At 63.6% G+C, this 20,565-nt stretch overlaps 1 protein-coding gene across 2 annotated transcripts in view; it reads right to left on the bottom strand.

Moving 5' to 3' along the window:
• Positions 1-3,591: 3,591 nt before the first annotated feature.
• Positions 3,592-20,565, bottom strand: part of BIN1 (bridging integrator 1) — a 54,588-nt gene continuing 37,614 nt past the window's right edge. The window contains exons 7-15 of one of the 2 annotated variants that reach the window (XM_065881118.1): positions 17,834-17,919; positions 17,556-17,631; positions 16,137-16,219; positions 13,126-13,273; positions 11,714-11,842; positions 6,084-6,173; positions 5,751-5,861; positions 5,404-5,505; positions 3,592-3,699 (exon numbers count right to left, since the gene is read on the bottom strand). In XM_065881118.1, the coding sequence (XP_065737190.1) occupies positions 3,592-3,699; positions 5,404-5,505; positions 5,751-5,861; positions 6,084-6,173; positions 11,714-11,842; positions 13,126-13,273; positions 16,137-16,219; positions 17,556-17,631; positions 17,834-17,919 (933 nt within the window). The remainder of the gene's footprint in view (positions 3,700-5,403; positions 5,506-5,750; positions 5,862-6,083; positions 6,174-11,713; positions 11,843-13,125; positions 13,274-16,136; positions 16,220-17,555; positions 17,632-17,833; positions 17,920-20,565) is intronic. The other variant, XM_065881119.1, reaches the window with a different exon arrangement.

Here is a 20,565-nt window from a genome sequence, read left to right as displayed (position 1 = left end):
TGAGGCTGTGCTCAGGCCGCACCCCCAGGGCCCTCCCCCTCCCAGGTGCCCTCGTTTCTCCCCCGGGCCATCTCCACCTCGCTGCCCCTCAGCCCAGACCTCTCTCCTGAGCTCCAGGCCCCCTGCAAGAGCCTGAGCCCTCACAGGCCCCTCCAACTCCACTGACCTCGCCCCCAGACTCACCTACTCTTCTGCCCGCTTCTCTCTGCCTGAGATAGGCCCCCCAGACGTCAGCTCCTGGGGACCCCCGTTAACTCTAAAGGCTCAGCGCAGACACCCCCTCCCGTGTGAAGCCAGGTGGTGGCGCTTTTCTGTCTCCAGAACCTTGGACTCACCACCACGAGAGCACCTGTTGTGGTCTTGACTGTTCCTGTCTGCTTCTCCCCAGACTGAGCACAGCGGGGTAGGAGCTGCACTAAATGATCTCTGTAATCTCCTGTGGGAGATGCGAGGAACGAAGCGGGGAACGGATGAACAGTGAATGAATGGTCAGGAGACTGGATCTATGCAGACACAGGCCCATCCCCAGCCACACGTCTCCAAGTGGCTGGGGAAGGTCACAGTCTACACGGGTCTCCAGTAGTGGGACAGGTCCTATCTCCAGCGGGAGAGGGGGGGACAGTCAGTGAACATTACTCCTGGAACATGGAGGAACAGCCCTGCGTGGGTTGTGTTCACCGGTCACACACTGACCTTGAGATAGATTGGATGTGGTGAATAAAGCCAGGGTCTCCCAAAGGTCACACACATACACTTATGGTCTCCATCAGGCACGTTCCCTGGTCTCTCGGCCCTTTCTGGAAGCCACCATGGTGTGCACAGTCACTGGTTCCAGTTCCTAGAATCCAGCCCTCTTCTCCTTGGAAGCTATATCCAAATTTTTGTTCAGGTGTCCTCTCTCCCCAGCCCCCCAGGCCAACCCCGCCTCCATCTCAAGGCCTTGTAAGTTTGGGGCCAATCCTGAGGTCCCACCCCTGGCCACACGGCTGATTCAGCACTGGGGACCTGACCCAGTTCTGGCCAATGAGACAAAGGAGCTTTGCTGGGGGGCTTCTGGGAAGGAAGTCCCCCGCCGCTCTGGGTGGGGTGTGCAGACATCAAACCTGAAACCGTTGAGGACGCAGCCCAAAGATGAAGCTGACGCTCAGGGCACAGGGGAGCCGGGAGCATCTCGGAGGGCCTGAGCTGCAGCCCAACTGCCCACCCACCTCAGGCGCTGAAGACTCTACCAGCTGAGGTTTGCTGAGCCAACAAACCCAACGTTCGGTCACAGAGTCCCTGCACAGAGCCTGGTGTTTGGGGTGGTGAGGCTAGAGGTGTGAACACTTGAACTCCCAGAGGCAGAGCCGAGGGTCTGCAGGCCAGTGGAACCAAGAGAAGCAATGGCAGCCTGGTTCCCAAATCCAACCGAGGAGGAAAAAGAGGAGGCCAGCCGGCAGGCTGGACAGCGTCCGAGTCACTGTGAAAGGCCTGGGGAGCCGGCCGGAAGGAGGGGAGGCCAGGGGAGTCCATGAGACGAGCCAGCGGCGTCTGTGGCCTCGAGGATGGGGAGGGGAGGCCGACAAGGTGTGAGCTGACTGGCTCTGAGCTCTCTTGGACTGACGCACACCTGGAGATGTCCCAGCTCCCAGACACTCGGCACAGCCCAGGCCTCGAGCTAGCTACTTATTCGCTTGGGCTGGAGCTGTCCCTGCAGGGCCGGCTCCCTCCCCACTCCCACAAGGAGCTCCCTGCAGACCGCACCCGACACAAAGCAGGGCTCTTCCTGCCAAAGTGCCCCAGCTGCAAGGGAGGGGACCCCCGTGAGGGTCAGCCACCAGCTGATACCTCTCTGAATCTCACCTTGTGAGAAACCTAACGCACATACTTTCTCCTGAATAATGTCTTTAAATTTCTCATCATGAAATAAAAGTGAAGCCTCTCGTGTTGGCACCGTGGCTGCAGGCCTCCACATACCCCAGGGCACACACACCCCAGGTTTGGAAGCTCAGTGGAGCTTGTCTGGTCTGGGCTTCAAGCTTGGCTCCAACAACAGTGATCTGAGTGGCTTTGGGCAAGAGAATTAACCTGTCAACCTGGAAGGGAGGGAGGGAGGGAAGGAGGAAATGCTAAAGCTTGCGAAGCGGGGCAATAGAAATCAACTTCCTGTGCCCCACTCTCATAATTTCCTTGCTCGTAGAAATTTTGGTTGACAGAGCAGACACTGTCAGCCACAGGACAAGGCAGAACCACGGCAGTGACAATCCCGCCACCTGAAACAAAGCTCAGGAGGTATATCCAAAAATAAAGCTAAGACTCCAACATTCATCCCTTTCACCTGCTTTTTCTGCAGAAGAGGTTTATGCAGAGATAAATCCTTGCCACCTGCAAGTCCAGGCTGGTCCCTGGGCCCAAGAGCACAACTCCAGCGGCCCCCGGGAAGGACCCAGGCCACTGCTGCATGTGCTACATGCCACTCAGAGCAGCCCGTGTCCACTGACGGAGCTGGAGACCCGGGCTGCGTGCAGTGGGGGCCTTGATGCCAGAAGGAGAGGCAGGTGGGGAGCGGGGCGGAGCCAGTCCGTCAGGCCTTCCCGCGCCCGGGGGCCAACTCCTCTGGTTCAGCCCCTGCCCCTACTCCCGCCCCTGTCCCACCACTCACCAGCAAACCCCCCATATCCCTCGAGCCTGACTCCTCACCTGTGCAATGCTGCCCTGGTACCGCCCCCGTGTTCTCACACGCACTAAATAGAGTCACTGAGGGCGGCACCCAGCAGACCTCCTGGGCACAGAGCTGGCTCTTCGGGCCCCTTGTCTGCCCTTCCCGTCACCTGGCCCCCATCTCCTGCATCCCCACCAACAGCCAGTGAAAACATCACGGAACAGGGCCGAAGCCCCTGCCAGGTCCGGGCCCAGATGAGCCCCAAAGGACGCGGAGGTCACGCACGGGCAGGGGTGCTGGTCAGGGCAGAGGGCCTGCTGGGTGGGCTGTCTCAGGACAAAAGCACAGATAATCGCGGCTGCACTGCATAGCAGACAGAAATGGAGGGACACACACACACACTTTGAGTACTTTTGTCATTTTTGTTTCATTTTGTTTTGAACACTAAGATTTATTTTCAAACAGCACACAGACGTCTGCGGGGCAGGGCCAGGCCAGGCTGGTGTCTGGGCCCGAGGTCTCAGGGGACGCTGGACGCCACCCGCGACAGCTGCCAGGAAAGGAGGGCCCCGGCCCGGGCGGCCGGCCCAAGCTTCAGGCAAGCGCGGTGCGCGGCGGCCCCCAGGACCCGCCCCGCGGCCGGGCACCCAGGCGGCGGCAGTGGCGCCACCCAGCGGGCGCGGGCCGGGGAGGCGGCCGGGAACTCAACTAGGGGATACAGCAGCTTCAGGAACACTGGCGATTCCGCCGGACTCGCCGAAACCAGGCTCTTTGGAAAACCACCTCATCTTTGGGAAGACACCTCCTGGCTTAGGTCTCTCCCCTCAATTTCCCTTTGCTTTTCAAAAGTTTAAAAACAAAAACGGAAAAAAAAAAAAAAAAGAAACACACATTTTTCGGGAAAAGGTGCTGCTGTTCACGCATCCGCAGCACCACCAGCCGCTCTGCTCTCACTGCACCCTCGCGGTGAAGTTCTCGGGGAAGACGCCCCGGCACTTCTCCAGTTCCTTGTGCAGATTCCAGTCGCTCTCCTTCACACCCATGAGCCAGCCTTCATCCTGAGGGGAAGCCAGAGCGTTGCATGGGGCTGGGGGAGGACGACGTCCACCCCGACAGGGTGAACCCTCCTTCTGGCCGCTCATTTCCTCTAGACCGTCACACCCGCCTTAAAGGACGCCTCCTCCAGGCAGCATTCCCTGCTCTTCTCTTGAGACCCAAACCGGGCCCCCCAGCCCAGGAGCCATCCCTCCCTGCAGTAGGTGCATTTAACTCTTTATTGTTTGGTGAGTCCTCAGGCGGGAAGGCAGCCTGACTGCTGCACTGGTCCAAACGCCTCTAAACGACTCCTTCAATCCCCCACCAAAGAACTTCCCAGCAGCTGGTGCCCACAGAGGCCACATCACCGAGGAGGACATCAACTGCTCTTCCGGCCTTCCACAAACAATGCCAGAAAGTTCTACTGAGCACTGACCACTTGAAAGCTTCTAGAGTGACCTGAGGCCATCCCACCAAGCCCTCCGAGTCGAACCTGACCTTTGCTTTAATAGTGACCCCTCAGAGGGATCATCTACCCAAGCCGTGACAAGCCCTGACCCCTGGGCCTGCAGTGACCACACACCCCCTGCCATTGCTGCCCCTGCAGCGGGGCTATGCCTGGGACCCACCTGCAGGATTACCTGCCTTGTCCTAGACCCTGTGTGTGTCCTACCTGAGCCACTTCCACCCATCCCAGATGGCTCCCACTGTGGGCTGGGAGGCCAGGGGTCTGCTCCTAAAAACCCCACCTAGCCCAGGGCCGGCCCACCGGGGAGATCGGCGGGGACCTGGGGCTTTAGGAAAATGGGCTGATTCAGCGCCAGGCCCAGGAAATCCTTGTTACTCAAACCTCCCAGCCCACGGTGGCCTCAGTAAGTACCTACTGTCCTCAAGCCCCAGCCCAGGACGCCCCAGCCAGGTTGGCCTCACCCAAATCCAGCCCTCCTCCCACCCCCCGCCACTCTGACAATTACACCACAGGGACATGTTGGTGACTGAACGGACTAGAGTCCCACTAGGTCCCCTCTGCACTGTGGCTGCCACCTGGATACACATGTGGGCAGCCCCACTGGACCACCAGCACCCCACAAACAGGGGCTCCTGCTGACGGGCCACAGCGACCTGAATAAAGCAGCCCGTCCAGACCTGGGGGGGGAGGAGAGGGGGCAGTTCTGCCCCACTCTGAGGCCCCCCAGGGCTCAGCAAAGCCCACTCTGAGCACCTTCACAACAAGGAGAGGCCACAGCAGGAGAAGGGTCTGCGAGGCACAGGGTGAGGACCAGCTGGGGACAGGGCTGTGGACCCGGGGGTCTGTCACCTGGGCAGGGAAGGGCGTGCCCTTGTGGACAGGGCGGGGCCAGCCTGGAGGGTGGCACCTGGGCCCAACAGGAGGCTGCAGAGCCGCGGGTGAGGGGTGTGGTCCATGGAGGGGCAGCCTGGGATGCGGTCCTGGATGAGGGGGGTGCGGGTTGGGGGGGCCTGTAAGGGAGAAGGGGCCCAAGGAACTAGGATGCAGAGAATCGAGAGGAAGGCAGACAGAGGCTGAGGAAAGGAGGAAGCAAGAAGCAGGAAGTGAGAAACTAGGGGGGCAGACAGGATGAGAACAGAAAAGGGGAACTGTGCCGGCCGCAGGGAAGGGAGAGGCCGTGGGGAGAGGCCGCGGGTCGGCTGGCGTGGCTCTGCTGCCCCCTGCTGGCCGCGCCGCCTCCCTGCAGACTGGGCCTCACCTGCTCCTCTGGGTTCTGGAAGGGGATCACCAGCACCACGTCCCCAGCTTTGAGCTGCAGCTCGTCCGTGTCAGTGGCCGTGTAGTCGTGCTGGGCCTGCACCTGCAGAGAGTGGGGAGAGCTGACACCCCTTTCCTCGGCAGCCTCTGTCGCACCTGCAGCCCCGTGGGCGCCGGGAGAAGGTGAAAGTAGCAGGAGCGGGGCTCGGAAGCCACCTCGTGGATTGGGGAGCAGAGGACGGGTAGTCCGGGAGGGACGGCTTTGGGCCCCCCACATAGCCTCGGGCCCAGCGTCCTCCCCACCCCATGGAGGCAGCCGAAGGCTGCGGGTCAGCAGGCCAGGCTCACCTTGAACATGAACCCCGGGGGCAGGTCCAGGCGCCCTGCCCCGCTGCCGCCCTCCACAGTGCCGTTCACAGCTGCCGAGAAGGTCTCCACAACCACCGCGGGGAGAGAGCTCTGGCGGGAGGGGGCGCAGGTTAGCGAGGGCGGGGAGTGGGTCCCAGAGGGCGGGGCCGCGCGGGCAGAGAAGGGGGTGTCTGTGCCCAATGCCAGACCAGCCTGCCTCCAGGTTCCTCACCACCAGGAACCATGACCTGGACCAGCACAGAGCAAGACACGGGGCTAGGGAGCCGCGGGCGACGGGGAGAAAAGACAGGGCCTTGGTCCCTGTCATCTTACGGAGGCTGCTTCACTTGCTGCTGTCTCCCCGGGCTCCTGGGCTCCAGCCGCAGGGTGGGTCCCACATGTCACCTCCGAGGCCTCTGCTGGCTGCAACATAAATGCCGGCATGGGGTCAGACACAGGATGGGGCGCCGAGACCGGGACAAGGAGAGGGGCCACGGAGAGCCAGTGCCTCTGCCTGGTACAGGGAGCCCGTCAAAGAAAGGCTCCGGGCACGGAAGCGGCTGGAGAAGGTGCTGGCAGACACACGGACCCCGAGTGACATGCTGCTGAGAAGCCCGGCGCAGGCCCCTGGGTGCCACCCCTGAGCCTCCCTCACAGGCCCTGCCCTCTAAGCCCAAGCCCTGGCCGAGCCTCGGCTTCCTGCCACCCGCCTGGTCCTGCTGGACCCTCACAGGTGGCTCCCGTGGCGAGGGCCCAGGCAGAGCACCCCGGACGCTGCCTGGCTGCAGTCAGGCTGCGCTGGGCCTGCACTGAAACTCAGCCACTTCTGAGCTCTGGGAGCAATCACTCGGCCCTCCTAGCCCCCACCTCCTCATCTGCAGGAGGAGGAAATGTCTAGGTCAGGCTGCAGGTTAAAGGAGAATTCTGGGGAGTGCCCACCATGGACCTGGAGGTGCTTGAGACATGCCTCCCTCCCACAGTGGGAGGCCTGAGCTGGGAAGCTGGGGCGGGGGTCGGCGAGTGGGTGAGGGGCTGACCTGACTGAGCCACAGCGCTGCCCCGGGGCCTCCTGGCTCAGGGCCCTAGCCTCACCCTCAGTCCCACGGTGGCCTTGTCCGTCCTGTGCCCCCTCCTCCGGGCTCTTCCTCCATGCTACACCCCCAGAGGCCGGGGGCGGGTGAGGGGCTGGCGGGGGCACTTACTTGGGCAGGCCCCGGCTCGGCCGTCTGGCTGGGCCAGGCCACAGCAAAGGTGCCCTCGGCAGCGCTGGGCTCCCTGGAAGGCAGGCTGCCAGCTGGACTCTCTGTGGGCTAGTGATGGGCCACCAGGGAGAATAGGGTGGGAGGGGCGGGGGGCGGGGGGGGGGGGGGGCGGGAGACAAGAGAAGAAGGTCGTGAGCAGCCCAGCGTGGGCCCACGGGAGCAGATGGGCACCTGCAGCCTGGCCGGAGCCCCACGGGGCACAGACAGAGACTCCCCAGAGGGACACCTCCTCCCACCACTGCCCAGGGGACAGGAAGGTGCGAACGTGCCACACGCAGCTCAGCACGTGGCTCTCTCTGGCGCCAGGCTCTCTCTGGCCTCCTCCAGTGAAATACCCTGGAGCTTGCGAGCCCTGGAGCCTGGGCTGCAAGCACTTTCTCGCCAGCCCCTCCTGGTCCTGCGGGAGCCGCGTCACCAGCTGTGGGGTATCCCGTGTCCTCCCTGAGGACGTGGATGTCTGTCGGGCAGGCGCCTGGCCTCACTCTGTCTGTCCTGTTTCTCGAATCATCTCTCCCCCCTCCTCTGTCCCAGCAGCTCCCTGGTGCCACTGCCCTGCGGGGCCCCTGCTGACAGAAAGCTCCTCGGGGGCAAGGACCCTCCACCTCAAGGCCCCCTTACCCAGCAGGCCTTGGCCCAGCACGGGGACACCCCATCCACCCTCGGGGACCAGTTGGTCACTGTCTACGCCACTCACAGGCCCTGACAACGGGGCTGCACCACGGGGCACTCTTCAGAGGCTAAGCTGACGAGCCTTTTCCCACAGGGCCTGGCTGAAGGCCCAGTGTCTCCATGGGGGGGTGGGGGCGGGGGGGAAGCAGAACAGCTGGAGGCGCGACAGTTCCCTGTGCGCGTGGGCACGGCCAGGCGTGCGTGTGCGTGTGCACCTGTGAACCAGCCAGGTGCAAGACGAGGCGGGGTGGGCACAGAGCAAACACAGCTTACCTCCCAGAGGTCCCACGGAATGGACTGAGCACAGCAGAGGGGAGAAGGACAGAGTTAGCACGGAGGTTAGAGGCGGCGGCAGGCAAGCAGTCCCCAGGGACCCCCACCCCGCACCCGTCCCAGGGCCCTCGAGCCCAGCAGGCACAGGGCAGGCAGAACAGAGCCGGGCTCTGCGGTCCCCAGAGCACCGAGTCCTGGACACCTTCCAGGCTACTGAGACCCCCAGGCCAGGGAGTGCCCAAACCCGGGGCTGCCACCATGAGAGGGGCAGGAGGGTGCTGAGATGGACCGTGTAAGTTGCCAGGTGAGTGTTCAGCTGGCCTCGTCCCGAAGGTCCTCTTGCTGACCTGTGTCTGCCCTCTTCCCTTTCCCATGGTCAGGACCAGGGGAGGTGACAAGAGCTGGGGACCAGGGCTCCAGGGGAAGGGCAGTGAGTGGGCGGAGAGCCTGGTGACCCCAGGACCCCCAAAGGCCTGGGCCCAGATGGGCCCACATGGCCGGAGGGCAGACATGAACCCAGGCCCCGGGGCCCAGAGGCCGGTGGGCCCGTGGGCAGTGGTGGGCTCACACCAACCTGACCAGAGGGCGTGGGTGCCTTCACAGGGCTTGCCACAGGTGGGAGGGGGTCAAAGTCCAGGTCCAGCAGACTGGCCTGCTCCGAGAAAGGCCCCGGGGCCTCAAACTTGGCAACAGCGGCAGAGAAGGAAGGCAGTTAGTGCCAGGCTGTGAGCACTTGGCCAGGGCGGCACAGCAGGCTCCGCTCCCAGACACACCCACCAACACGAGGGCACGCCCCACACCACACCCCCGGCACAGGCTCCGCCCACACGAGGACACACCTGGGGCGGGGCCAGCCGCCAGGCAGCCACCCACCAGACCAAGGCCGAGCCCCCAACTGTCTCAAGTCTGTCCCATCCTGCAGGCCGAGGAGGCCTCCCCGGGCCTGCGCCCCCCAGCAGCAGCCCAGGCCAAGGCACGGGCTGGACAAGACCACACTCAGTCCCCCGGCTCAGAGAGCCCCTGGACGGGTACAGGCCTCCCCTTGCTGCCGCAGACTGAGAGGCAGTCCTGTGGTGACACCCACCCCCAGCCAGCTCAGGGCCGAGCCAGCACACAGAGCCCAGGAGCCCCGTCGTAACGGAGCGGGCGGGTGGGGGGGGGGTCCCCAACACCTGAGCACCCGTGTTCACACTGCACGTCCCTCCCCAGCCCCCCCAAGTTTCCCATTCAGCGGGGCTGAGTGCAGCCCTGGGATGTGCATGTAACAGGAATGGCCCCAGGAGACGGGCCGCAGTGGCCCCGTCCACACTGTGAGAAGCCAGTCCCTCGGTAAGCTGGGCCAGACGATCATGGAAGAAAACAGTCTTTCCCAGAGCCACCCTGGAGGACAAGCGGCCTGGTACCAGTGCCCAGCAGACACGCTGCCTTCCTAGGAGGAGGGCTTGCTCCCCTGTGGCCCCATCTCACACAAGGGGCTTCCCCGGGGACAGGGAGGGCTATGCCTGCCCTGGCTCAGCCCAGGGTCCTCCCCTCAGGCAGGGCTGGGAGGGCCACAGCCCCGCAAGCCCAGGCCAGCCAGCTTCCCTCCCCACCCCCTTGATGGGGCCCAGAACTGACGGAACACACTCTCCAGCCCAAAGCACCTGAGGTCCTCCATTTAGAAGGACCCGAGACCTGGAAGCATGGGCAGAGGTTCCCGGGGCGGGGGGCCTTCCCACCTGAGCTGCGGCCTGTGTGGGGAGACCCAACAGCCGCAGTCCTGAGAAAGGCTGGTGCCGCCAGCGCACAGCTCAGGGGATAAGGCGCAGAGCGCAGAGGGCCCAGGCCCAAGCTCAGGGGACTCACTCCCGCCCCACACTCATCCCCAGCCACAGACTCTCCTTCAAGTCAAGCCCTGTCCAACGAGCCTGGGAGGAAGGTCACTGCCATCTCTAGGGGACCGAGTGTCCAGGAGGCCGCGCAGGCTGGGCCTGGGTGCCCTCACCGGCTGCGGGCAGCATTTCTCTGCCCCTCACGGCCCCACCACCCACCCCTCTAAGAAGCCAGCCAGGCCCAGGCAGCCGCCGCCCCACCCACCAGACTCCAAGGGTACGGGGTCACCAGGCCAAGGGCAGACCGCGCACTCTCTGCTCACCTCCCAGCAGGCCAGCCTCCCACCATGCAGGCCCGGAACCGGCCTCGGGGGCAGGCACGCAGGCTACTCACCACAGCCCAGCAGAGCAGCGCTGTCGGCACAGCATCCTGGGGGGACCAGCCCACCCCAGCCCCATGCAAAGCACCCCGGCGAGCGCTCTCCAACCCTGCTGGGCGGGGCCCCGGCTCCGAGGAGTGGGCGGAAGGACAGACGGGAGACATGCAGAGAGCATGGCGGGGCGCAAGGGCCACGCTCAGCGGGCAGCCTGGCTGCAGGTGAGGCCCTCAATTCCTTACCTGTGAAGTGGGGACAGCCCCTCCCAGAGGGGACTGAAAACCAAACCAGGCCCCGTAGGTCAGCGGCTGGCTCCACCCCCTGCACAGTGTCTACTAGCCCTCGAGTGCACCCCAAGGCGGAGGTAGGCTCCAGGCAGCAAGCGACCCAGCCACAAGCTGCCCTGAGGCCGCGGTTCCCCAAGGCCCTGGGAGTGCCCGGGGCCAGCCTCAGCCAGGCTCTCCAGAAAGGCTCCCTCCCGGTCCCCCGAGGCAGGGCAACCCCCGCCCTCCCCCAGCCTCCCTGCACTGAAAGTTCCTAGCTCCGACCCGAAGTCCTCCCATGGGGGCTTGAAGCCCACTCACCCCACAGTCCCTCATCGCGGAGAGCACGGTCCTCCGCTCCTAACTGCCTCTCCCCCAATGTGCCACCCCCCAGCCCTGCCCCTCCCTGCAGGCCTCTGAGCTTGTGCAAAGGAGCCTGCACAAGGCAGAACCCAGAGACCCGGGCAGGACAAGCCCACAGCAGTGCTGCAACGTGGGCCCAGCACAGCCTGGGACTAGCCAGCCTGCACGAATAGTGAGGCCCGGCGGGGACAGGGCGGCCCGGCTGTGAGGCCCGGAGGCCAGGTTTGGAGTGGTCGGCGCACTGCGGCCTCTGTGAGCTGACCCGACCATGTGCGGCCCACCCCCCTGCCACCACAGTGACCTCCCCTGCTCCACCCTCCCTCCGTCCCCCTGGGGATGGGCATTACGTGCCTCCTAGGGCATGGACAGCAGGAGCCGGGCTCTGCGGCCCAGCCACAGCCCCGGCTCCAGTGGGGTCAGCAGCTCTGGGAGCTAAAGTCGCAGCGCCTTGCAGGTGTTCCCAACCCTGCGAGTCACCTCCTCACCGCCGCCCAAGCAGTGCTCTTCTGACGCGCACGGAACTCCCGGCAGATCCTGAGCCTGTCCCTCACCCGTCCCGACCTACACGCTCGCACGCTACCACCTCTGGCCAACGCACGGTGTCTGCTCGTAGGCAAACGTCACCTGCTCCAGGAAGCCTTCCCTGATTGGCCCAGCTCCTCCGTGCTCCCTGCCCCTTTTGGCCACAGCATCAATGGAACGGAGAGGCCACTGCGCAGCTGACGGTCTCTACTAGGACTGTTTGCCCGTGTCCCTAGGTGTGGCCACGTGCTCAGAGATGAGGGATGACGGGTGGAGGGACGGAGGGACGTGCGAGAGAGAGGCCCAGAGCCGACCCCTGCTCCTGAGGCGGAGGCACCGGGGGTGGGAGGGGGGGAAGGCCATGCGCACCCTGAAAGAGCGAGAGAAGGGAAAGAGAGCTGGGCCGCGGCGGCCGCGGCTGACCTGGGAGGGGGTGGTCACGCTGATCTCAGGGACAGTTGTGTCCTCAAACAGGCTGAGGGTCTGCTGCTGCTTGACCTCCGTGCACGGGGTGTGTTTGGGAGGCGGAGGGACCGGTGGGCCTTTCCGGAGCTGGGGGTCGGCAGCAGTTGGGGGGCCGCACAGCAGAGCATGGGGGCCAGGGAGACAGACAGAGACAAAGCCACGTTAGTCACACCCCCAGCCGCCGAGGAGGACGAAACAAGGAGAGCCACTGCTCCCCGAGACATGGACACCGAGACCACAGGGGCTCCTGGGAGGGGCCGAAGCAGGCGGTCGGAAACCCTGCGCAGAGAGAGGGGAGGGCGGAGGGCGAGGGAGCGAAAGAAGAGAGAAGAGGAGAGAACGGGACAGAAAAGAAGGAAAGAAGGGCCTGCGGGGCCGCCAGGGGCTGGCATCAGAGGATCTGGCTCCCACTGCCCTCGGGGGAGGCTGAGGAGAGAAACAGGAGCTGAGAGAGAGCCGGGCGTCCAGCCCCCTGCCTCTGCTCCGGCACCGCCCGGGCCCTCTGCCCACTCCAACCCCTGGAGGAGCTGCAGCCCAGCCTCTGGCCGTCACCCCCGAGGCCAGCACACAGCCAGGGCCCCGCAGAGGGCCACACACCTGCCCACTCGGGGACCACAGCAAGTCACCCCCCCCCCCGCCCAAGCCTGGGTTTCATCACTTGTCGTTGGGGTGATAACAGCATCTGCCTTACAGGCTGGTTGTGAGGACAGTGAATGAAAATACAGAAAGGCTGGCGCGGGGTCCGGCCCCGAGCAAGTGCTCGAGTCAAGTGCAGGCTCTCAACACCCTCTTAGCATCGCTCTCCTAATCAGCTGTCGAGCGGGCCAGGAGGCGAAGGGCCAGGGGACAGCCTAGCAGGGCTCAGATGGTCCTGCCTGGTGGACCCCACCCCTCCTTTCTCCCTTTGCAGCTCCCAGGGACGCTGCAGAAACCTGGAGAAAACTGACGGGGGGAGCGGGCTTCCCCCTCCCTCTCCCTTCACTGAGCCCCTCCTCGCGATGCCCCTTTCAGGGTCCCGCATGGCCCCCCGCAAGGAAGAAGGCAAGGAAGAGGGGGAGGCAGCCCCCTGCGCAGAACTGGATGCAGTCTCCCCTGGAGACTGTGTCTCGGGAGGAAAGGAAGACGGAGAAGGTCAAGCAGCCCAAAGGCCAGGGGAGAGGAGAGAAGGGGACGCTACAGCAGGTGGGGATGGGGGGACACTTAAGGAGGAGACAGACGGTCACAGAAGCTCCTGTGACCCTGGGAGGGGCCGGGGCCACGGAGAGGAGCCAGGGCTGGCAGGGACAGGGGACAGGGATGGAGGGGAACGGCGGCAGAGCAGGAGGCAGAGGAAGGCAGGGAGGGGACAGGCCACCGAGACACGTTCCTACCTGAGACGGGGATTTGGGGAGGGCGGCCCCGGGGGTGGCCGCAGCAGCCGGCTCGGGCTCGTGGTTGACTCTGATCTCGGGGGTGGCGGCAGGGGAGCCATCAGGCGGAGGAGAGGGGCTCTTGTTCCCTTTCGCAGGGGCGTTGTCACTGCGGAGGTGAGACAAGAGAGGGGCCCGGATGCAGGGAGGCCGCGGCGTCCAGGAAGGAGTGTGCGTGTGACAGGGCGTGTGCACGTGCCAATGCCCCGGGGACCCGTGTGTGAAAATGTGCGCGCACGCGTGTGTGTCCACGTAGATCCTGGGAAACTGAGGGTGCACGTGTGTGTCCAGACTCACTGGAAAAACGTGACGCCCACGTGTGCACAAGTGTGTGTCCCCGTGCACCCACGTGTGAAACTGCACGTTCGTGGGCAGGAGGACGGGTGGAAACGAGGCGACACAGGCGTGAGCACTGGGAACAGGCAGGTGTCCGCAGCAGGGCCTGCCCTGGACACAGTGACAGTCACACCCGGAGCTGAGGTCTGCGGGGCCCCGGGGGTGGGGGTGGGGGGGACCAGGGCGGGAGCCGGAAGCCGCTGCCAGGGGCCGGCCAGCCTCCCTCAGGCCTCCACCAGGTGCAGGGGCGCCGAGCCCCACAGCAGGAGAAAGCCACGCATCCTAGAAGCAAAGTGAGTCTCACCCCCACGCGTCACGCAGCAGCCTCTGCGCTCAGGGCGGCCCCGCTCCTCAGCCTGAGCCCACGGGCCTCCGGGCCAGCTTGCCTGCCGTCCACCCCTCACGCCAGCGCACAGCCAGCCCCGCTCCCCAGGCCCCGAGCCTTTGCTCCCACGGGTCCTCCCGGGGAACCCGGGGAACCGGCAGAGGCAACGGGCAGAGGGGTAAATAAACGGGGTCGGGGGGGTGGTCTTCACAGCGGGGACGAGAGGGTGAGGCCCTCAAGTCGAGTCTCAGTACCAACAAGGACACACGGTGCGCACGGCCCGCTACCGGGTGCAAAATAAGAATCTATGCTGTACTTGCCTAAAGAAACTCTAGCACAGTGCTGACTGAGACCAGCCACCAGCTACAGATGGCTGTTTAAATTAAATAAATTAAAAATTCAGCTCCTCGGTCACACTGACTACGTTTTCAGTGTTCACCAGCCACGTGAGGCAGGCGGCCGCTGTGCTGGACCGGGCAGGTCTAGAAGGACAGACAGAAACTAGTGACCCCATCACCTGCCCGAGCATGGCGGGGGGCCAGACAATGGCACAGATGCGTGGGAGACTCGCTGGTTCCTTCTCACCTTTACTGAATGTGTTTTATGGGAACGTCTTTGCCTCCTTGAAGAATACACATACATCCAGCATATGTACACACGCACACACACACAGAATTCCTACAAACCGCGGGGCTACGGCAGCCCTCTCCCTGAGCCTCCGGACCTCCCTTCTGGCTGCATCCTCCACTCCTGGTCAGGCCGCAGCCCAAGAGGAACGTGCTAAGGCGGTCTGCTCGCCCTCCGTTCCCACCGACACCCCTCTGCCCTCTGCCCCCCAACACGCACACCACACACAGGAAGGCAAGTTAGGGGTTAGTGGCGCCCTTGGCAGGGCCAGGCGCATGCACAGGGGCCGGGGTGCTGGCCTCCGAGGCCCCCACCACACAGCACTCACTGCCGGTACCTGTTCTTCTTTCTGCGCAGCCGCGAGAACAGTTTAGTTTTCTTTCTGTGGGGACGGGCGGGACGTTGAGGCCTTCGTTTGGGGGAAATGCAGATGTGGGCCCGGCCTGTTCCCTTCCCTCATCGGCAGCCCCTCTGCTCAGAGGAGGGCTAAGAGCAGAAGCCCTCCTAACTCCCGGAGGCCTGGAAGAGGGCCCAGTCCTGCCCACGGCCCCGGCTGTCCAGTCCTGGGGCCCCCGCTGGCCTCCGTGTCCTGCCGGGCACGCTGAGGTGGTGCCCACGGAACAAGCAAAAAGAGGACGCTGCCCTGAAGCAGGACCTGGCGGGCGGCAGGCGGCTCAGGCCGGGACAGCGCTGGCCACCCGCCCTGCCCGGGGTCCAGCCACAGGAGCTCTGGGGCCCAAGAAGGACCGGGGTCAGCGGGCCAGCGGGGGACCCTGGGAGAGGTGGCAACCTGGCTGCCCGCTTTGCTGCAAAGGAGGCTCACGAGCCTCCAAGGCCCTTCCTCTCCCCTCAGACCAGCCCTTTCCCAAGGCGGCCTGGCCCCCGCTGCCTGCACTGCCCGGGTGGGCGGCGCCCTCCACCCTCCTCACCCATCCTGGACGCGCCACCATGACCTCCAGGCCAGGCGGTGACCTGGGAAACACGTTTTGGCCTTTATTGCCCCCAGGGCACCCTGTGGGCCTCCCCCTCCCTCACACATACTGTGTTTGCAGGGGACAAGAGGGACAGTGACGTTCACTGAATACTGACTGCCTTCCTCCTCCTAGGGGACACCCTAATTACCCCAAGAACCAGATGCAATCACCCCGCCTTGTAGCCGAGGAGGGCACGGTGCATCGCTGCTCTCCACACTGTGGTGCGATGCTCACGGACGGAAAGGAAGGGAAATCTCAGACTTGCTGTGGTTTCCCACGGGCCACAGCCGAGGCCCAGGTGTTTCCCCTCCTCCCTGGAGCTCTCGCCCCAGGGAGCAGGGCTCCCCTCTGGGCAGAGGGCAGGAACAAGGGCACCCCCCCTCCCCGCCATCCGGGGCCTCGGATAAGGTTGGGACCAGGCCCCCGCTCTACGAGGAGGCTCCCTTCCCATTGGGCTGAATCATTTAGTCCCCGGGCCCACCTGCAAAGCTGCACAGATAGGGAAGCCAGGCCCAGGCAGGGGAGCTGCAGGCTGCCCGGGTAGCTCCTTCCCAGAGGGGACACGGGGTGGAGGAGGAGGGGGGCCCTCACCTGCTCCCCTGAGCACAGGGAGGCCCAGCCAGAAAGGACCTCAGCAAACAGCCCAGCCCCAGACCTCACCTCCCTGAGCCCCCAGCGGCCCTCGGCAGGGGAGAGGGGGCATCACACACCTGGGCTGGGCCTTGATCGGGAAGGTGTTGCTCCCATGCTGCTTCTCCAGGCTGACCAGCACATCGTTGAGGTTCTGGTTGAGCTGCAGGAGGGACAGCAAGCCGGTTGGCTGGGGGCCACCCAACAGCCCCCCTCTCCCTGACAACATCCCTGATTCTCTTCCTCCCCACCAGCCCCTCCCCTGCGCCCCTGCCCCAACCAGGAGCAAGCTCTTCTCTTCCCATCACTGGGGGCAGGGAACCAGCACACCTGTCCCAGAAAACCCACAGGAAAAAAGGAGGAGGCAGTGGGCTGCCCTGCGAACAGCTACCGTTTCTGGGACCCCCTTTTTCTTCTTCCTACTTACGGGGCGTTTCTTAAAATGCCCCATAGAGCTTGTACTGTTTTTAAGTTTTTTCAATTGTTTTGGCAAATTAACTGTTGATCCTCATTGCTGAAGTCACTTGCCAAGATGCTTTCAGGCCACGTTACCACTGCCAGAGGTTTCACCAAAAGCCCAGGCAAGACGAGGGGCTTACCCCACGCACCTCGTGATTCTCTTTACTGAGTATACTTCCCCCTGCTTTAGCCACTAGGAAGCCCAGAACTGAATTTTCCTCCCACTTGACATAAATGTTTTCTTCCCAAAACACCTCTCTCTTGTTTTTTAAATTTTTTTTACAAGTTGTCTCAAATCTTTGAAGGGAAGAAGAAAAAGTAGGAAGGAAAGGGAAAGGCCTACCAGGCAAGAAACCATACTGAGGGTGGTCACTCAGGACAGGCCCCAAGCTGGCAAAAGCCCTCCTCCTGCCCTGGGCCTGGAATGCCCCACAATCACTTCATTCCTCTGGGCCCAGGAGACAAAGTCAGGTCCACCCAGGGCACAGGGAGGGAGGGAGCTGCCAACGCCACGTTTCTCCAACGCAGCTTTGCAGCTTAACTGCCAGTTAAGCTGCAACATATAGGAATTTAAGCTAATCAGACCCCTTCTTGAGCCAGATTCTGTAGGTAGAGCAAACTTAAAACATTTTTTTAATTGGGAAAATTTTAGTAATTTATTTCTTATCTGCCTACAAATTGGAAAACTGCCACCATTTTCTGACACTGAGCTCCCTGGGCCAAGGCTGCCTGAGAGCACGTTTCCAGTTTGAGGGTGGTGGGCTCCACCCAGGCAAGGAGAATAGAACTGGGAGCTGGGACGGGGCCGGGGCTGGACCCCTGGGGCCCACTCGCAGCCTCCCCAGAGCACCCAGCAGCTCCCACTGGGCCCTGACACTCTGTTCCTTGAGGACTGGGCCCTGACACTGTTTCTCAGGGGCCCAGAGGGTCCCCCTGTGGTCACCAGCATGTGTCCAACCCCAGCAAGGAAGAAGCAGCTCGGCCCACCCATGCCTCTGACCCTGGCCCTTGGCAGGTGGAGCACAGCCCAGGGTCACTACCTTACTCATCTCCTTGTGGAAGTTCTCCTCCAGGCCTGCGATGCTCTGAAATGTGTTGACATAGAAACCCACACGGCTGCAGGGGGGAGGGAAGAAGGGCCAGGTGAACTGCAGACCAGGGCGGGCAGCCCAGGAGAGCCACACGGGCTGCTTCGCCTCCACCCTCACCGGATCCAGCCCTGGGAGGGCACGGAGCAGGGCACGCAGAATGGCCATGCCGCCTCAGGAGTGGAGGGCGGCCGAGGCTCGGCCCGCCACCCCCCCCCCACCCTCCTCACCTGTTCCACAGGGAAGGCAGCTCCTCCTGCAGATCCACATTCATCTCCTCAAACACCTTCTGGGCTTTGATGAGCTCCTCCTCGGCCTGGAGGGCGGGACGGGTCATTCCCCTCTGCCAGGCCTCCGTCCCAGCCCACCCAGGCTAGGCCACGCCCATTCCCAAGACCCGCCCCCCCCGCCCCAGTGCACGGGGACCAGGGCTCGGGCAAGATGGAGGTTGAAGTGGATGTGGACGCCCGGGCAGACCTCCCCATGCAGCCCCTCGGGCCCTTACAGCCAGGCCCGTCGGGGGCATTCCGGGCACAGCAGCCACGGCCAAAGGGAGAACCCGCCCCGCCCCCCAGCATCTGGCCCAGATGCGCCAAGATGGAGGTGAGAGGAGCACAGCAAGAAAGCATGAGACCAGGGACAAAGGGGGCTGAGGCACAGGAAGGGCAGAGGCCCCAGACCCAGCCAGGTGGGACCCTGCTCACTTCCAGGGGAGCCTCTCTCAGGCGAGGAGTCCGCATGCCGCCAGCTCTCGTGCCGGCCCCTCTGACTCTTCCTTCTCTCCTCTCCCAGGTCTGGCCCCTACTCAGCCTCAACCACCAGCCTGACTTGGCCTCCCTGGGAGAGTCTTTCCCACCCTCTCCCGACCCCTCTCTCCTCTGTGACCCTTCCCCACCAGACTGAGGCCAGAGGCAGCAGATCGGGCACATCCACGAGAGGCAGGGGAGAGGCAGGGGAGGAGGGAGCCGGGCTGCTGGGCAGGGGGCCTGCACCCACTCCCGACGCCTGGGGACCGGGCGCCGGCCGGGCGCCCTCCAGGCCTGCCCACACCCACCAGGCGGTGGCGCTAAGACCCCATCACAGAGCCCAAGAAAAGAGCTTGGCGAGGGCTGAGCCGAGGGTAGGGGGTGAGTCACAGACCCCGGCCCCAGAAAGGGCTCGGCTAACACATTCCGGAGGGCGCTGCAGGAAACAGTGACTCAGGGGGGGTGACTTGGCTTCAGGCTCTGAGTCACAGCCCAGGAACGAACGTGGAGGCCCCGTCCAGGAGAAAACTCCCCTCCGGCAGCCTCACGTTCGCAGGCCAACTGGCCGGAACCGCCAGCTGCCACAGAGCATACCCAAGCTGTCCCATCCAACCTGAGCGCCCCCCCCCCCCCCCCGCGCTGTCCCATCCAGCTTCAGGCACCAGCATCAGCCCGAGTCAGGGCCTACCCCCCGCTGTGCCAGGGCCGAGCCGTGTTGAATGTGGGGGTGGGGTTTGGAGGGAAGAAGGGCCACCATGCCCCTGACTACTTGGCCTTCAGGTTGCTGGAACTTGCTAGAGTGAGCAAGGGCTCCTCACCTCACTTTTTAAAATCTCATTTAAAAATTAAAGGGAATCCACAGAATACTAATAAAAACAAATATTATCAAAAAAAATTAAAGGGCGAATAGGAAATAAAAGAAACGTCTCTAAGCATGCATGCCTCAGGCCACTCCTGGAATGGGTCAGATCTGCGGTGCCCTCCAGGCCATGGGCCGCATCATCCCTGCTTTAGTCCTCTGAGAATCCCAGTGCCTGATGGGGGGCCACTACCCACACTTCCAGCCTCCAGCACCTCGCACTGTCACGTGGGCCTCCCACCCAAGTACCCACAGGCCAGCTCAAGTCCCACATCCTCCAGGACCACCTTGACCGCCCCGGCTCCTGCAGCCACAGAGACCACCACTCTGGTCCCCACGATGCTCGTCCTAACTCCCCAAATGGACAAGCGTAGCCAAGACGGTGGCGGACAGCACAGCAGCTCGTAGCCGTGCACCAAGCGCTGTTCACACACCCAGCAATGCTGCAAAGGACAAGGTGGCTTCGTTTTAGAGTTCCTAGAAGTCAGGGCCTGTGTCTTTTATTCCCTTTGAATCACATTCCTCATATCCTGGCTCTTTCAGAAACACTAGGGGTGGCCGGAGGTCGGGGGAGAGCTGTCCATTGTTGGGGAGACCCTGCAGCCCTGGTGGCTCCACTACACGCCGCTGGCGGACATGGAGAGCAGTGGGAAAGCTCGCCATGCAGCAGGGCCCCGGGGCCCTGCAGGCAAGTTTGGGGAGGCCCCAGCACACATGGAGAGCAGCTCAGAAGCAGCCCAGGGGACATCCGGAGCTGGCCGGCTCAGGAGAGCACAGCCTCAGGAGGTGGCACTGTCTCCCCAAAGTCAAGTCAGCCAGCAGGGCAGCCCCGGGACCCCAAGTGCCACTGCCAGCCAAAGGCCTGAAGGCTCCCCAGCCTCCAGCCAGGTTGGGGCAGAAGGAGGAGAAGCTCAAATGAAGACGATCCAAATGGGAATGTCAATTTGGCCGAAAGGCGAAACATCTGCAATCCAACATGCAAAGATGAGATCCCAGTGCCTCGGCCTCCCCCGGCCATCCTCCAGGATCCATCCTCCAGGGCGGGGGTTCGGGGGCCCTCCAGCAGGATCCCCAACCACACCCATCCCGGGAGCCCCAAAGCGGCCAAGGCCACCACCCCAAGCCCCACAGTCTTCCAGGGGCTTCTCCCACAGAACAAAAATGTTCACCTGGCAACTGTGCCAAACCCGTCTCAGGGAAAATTATGCAGAAATCCTGGCTCTGGGTGAGTGGCCCCATTCCCCCTCCAGCCAGAAGTCCTGAACTCTACAGGCAGGACAGGCCACTCCAGCCCCTCGGCCCTCCTCCACCTCCTGCAGCAGGGGAGGACACGGGCTTGTTCCAAGATTCCCCCAGC

Source organism: Phocoena phocoena, chromosome 7 (assembly GCF_963924675.1).
Source record: "Phocoena phocoena chromosome 7, mPhoPho1.1, whole genome shotgun sequence".
NCBI lineage: Eukaryota > Metazoa > Chordata > Mammalia > Artiodactyla > Phocoenidae > Phocoena > Phocoena phocoena.
This window is presented reverse-complemented; position numbering and strand designations above follow the sequence as displayed.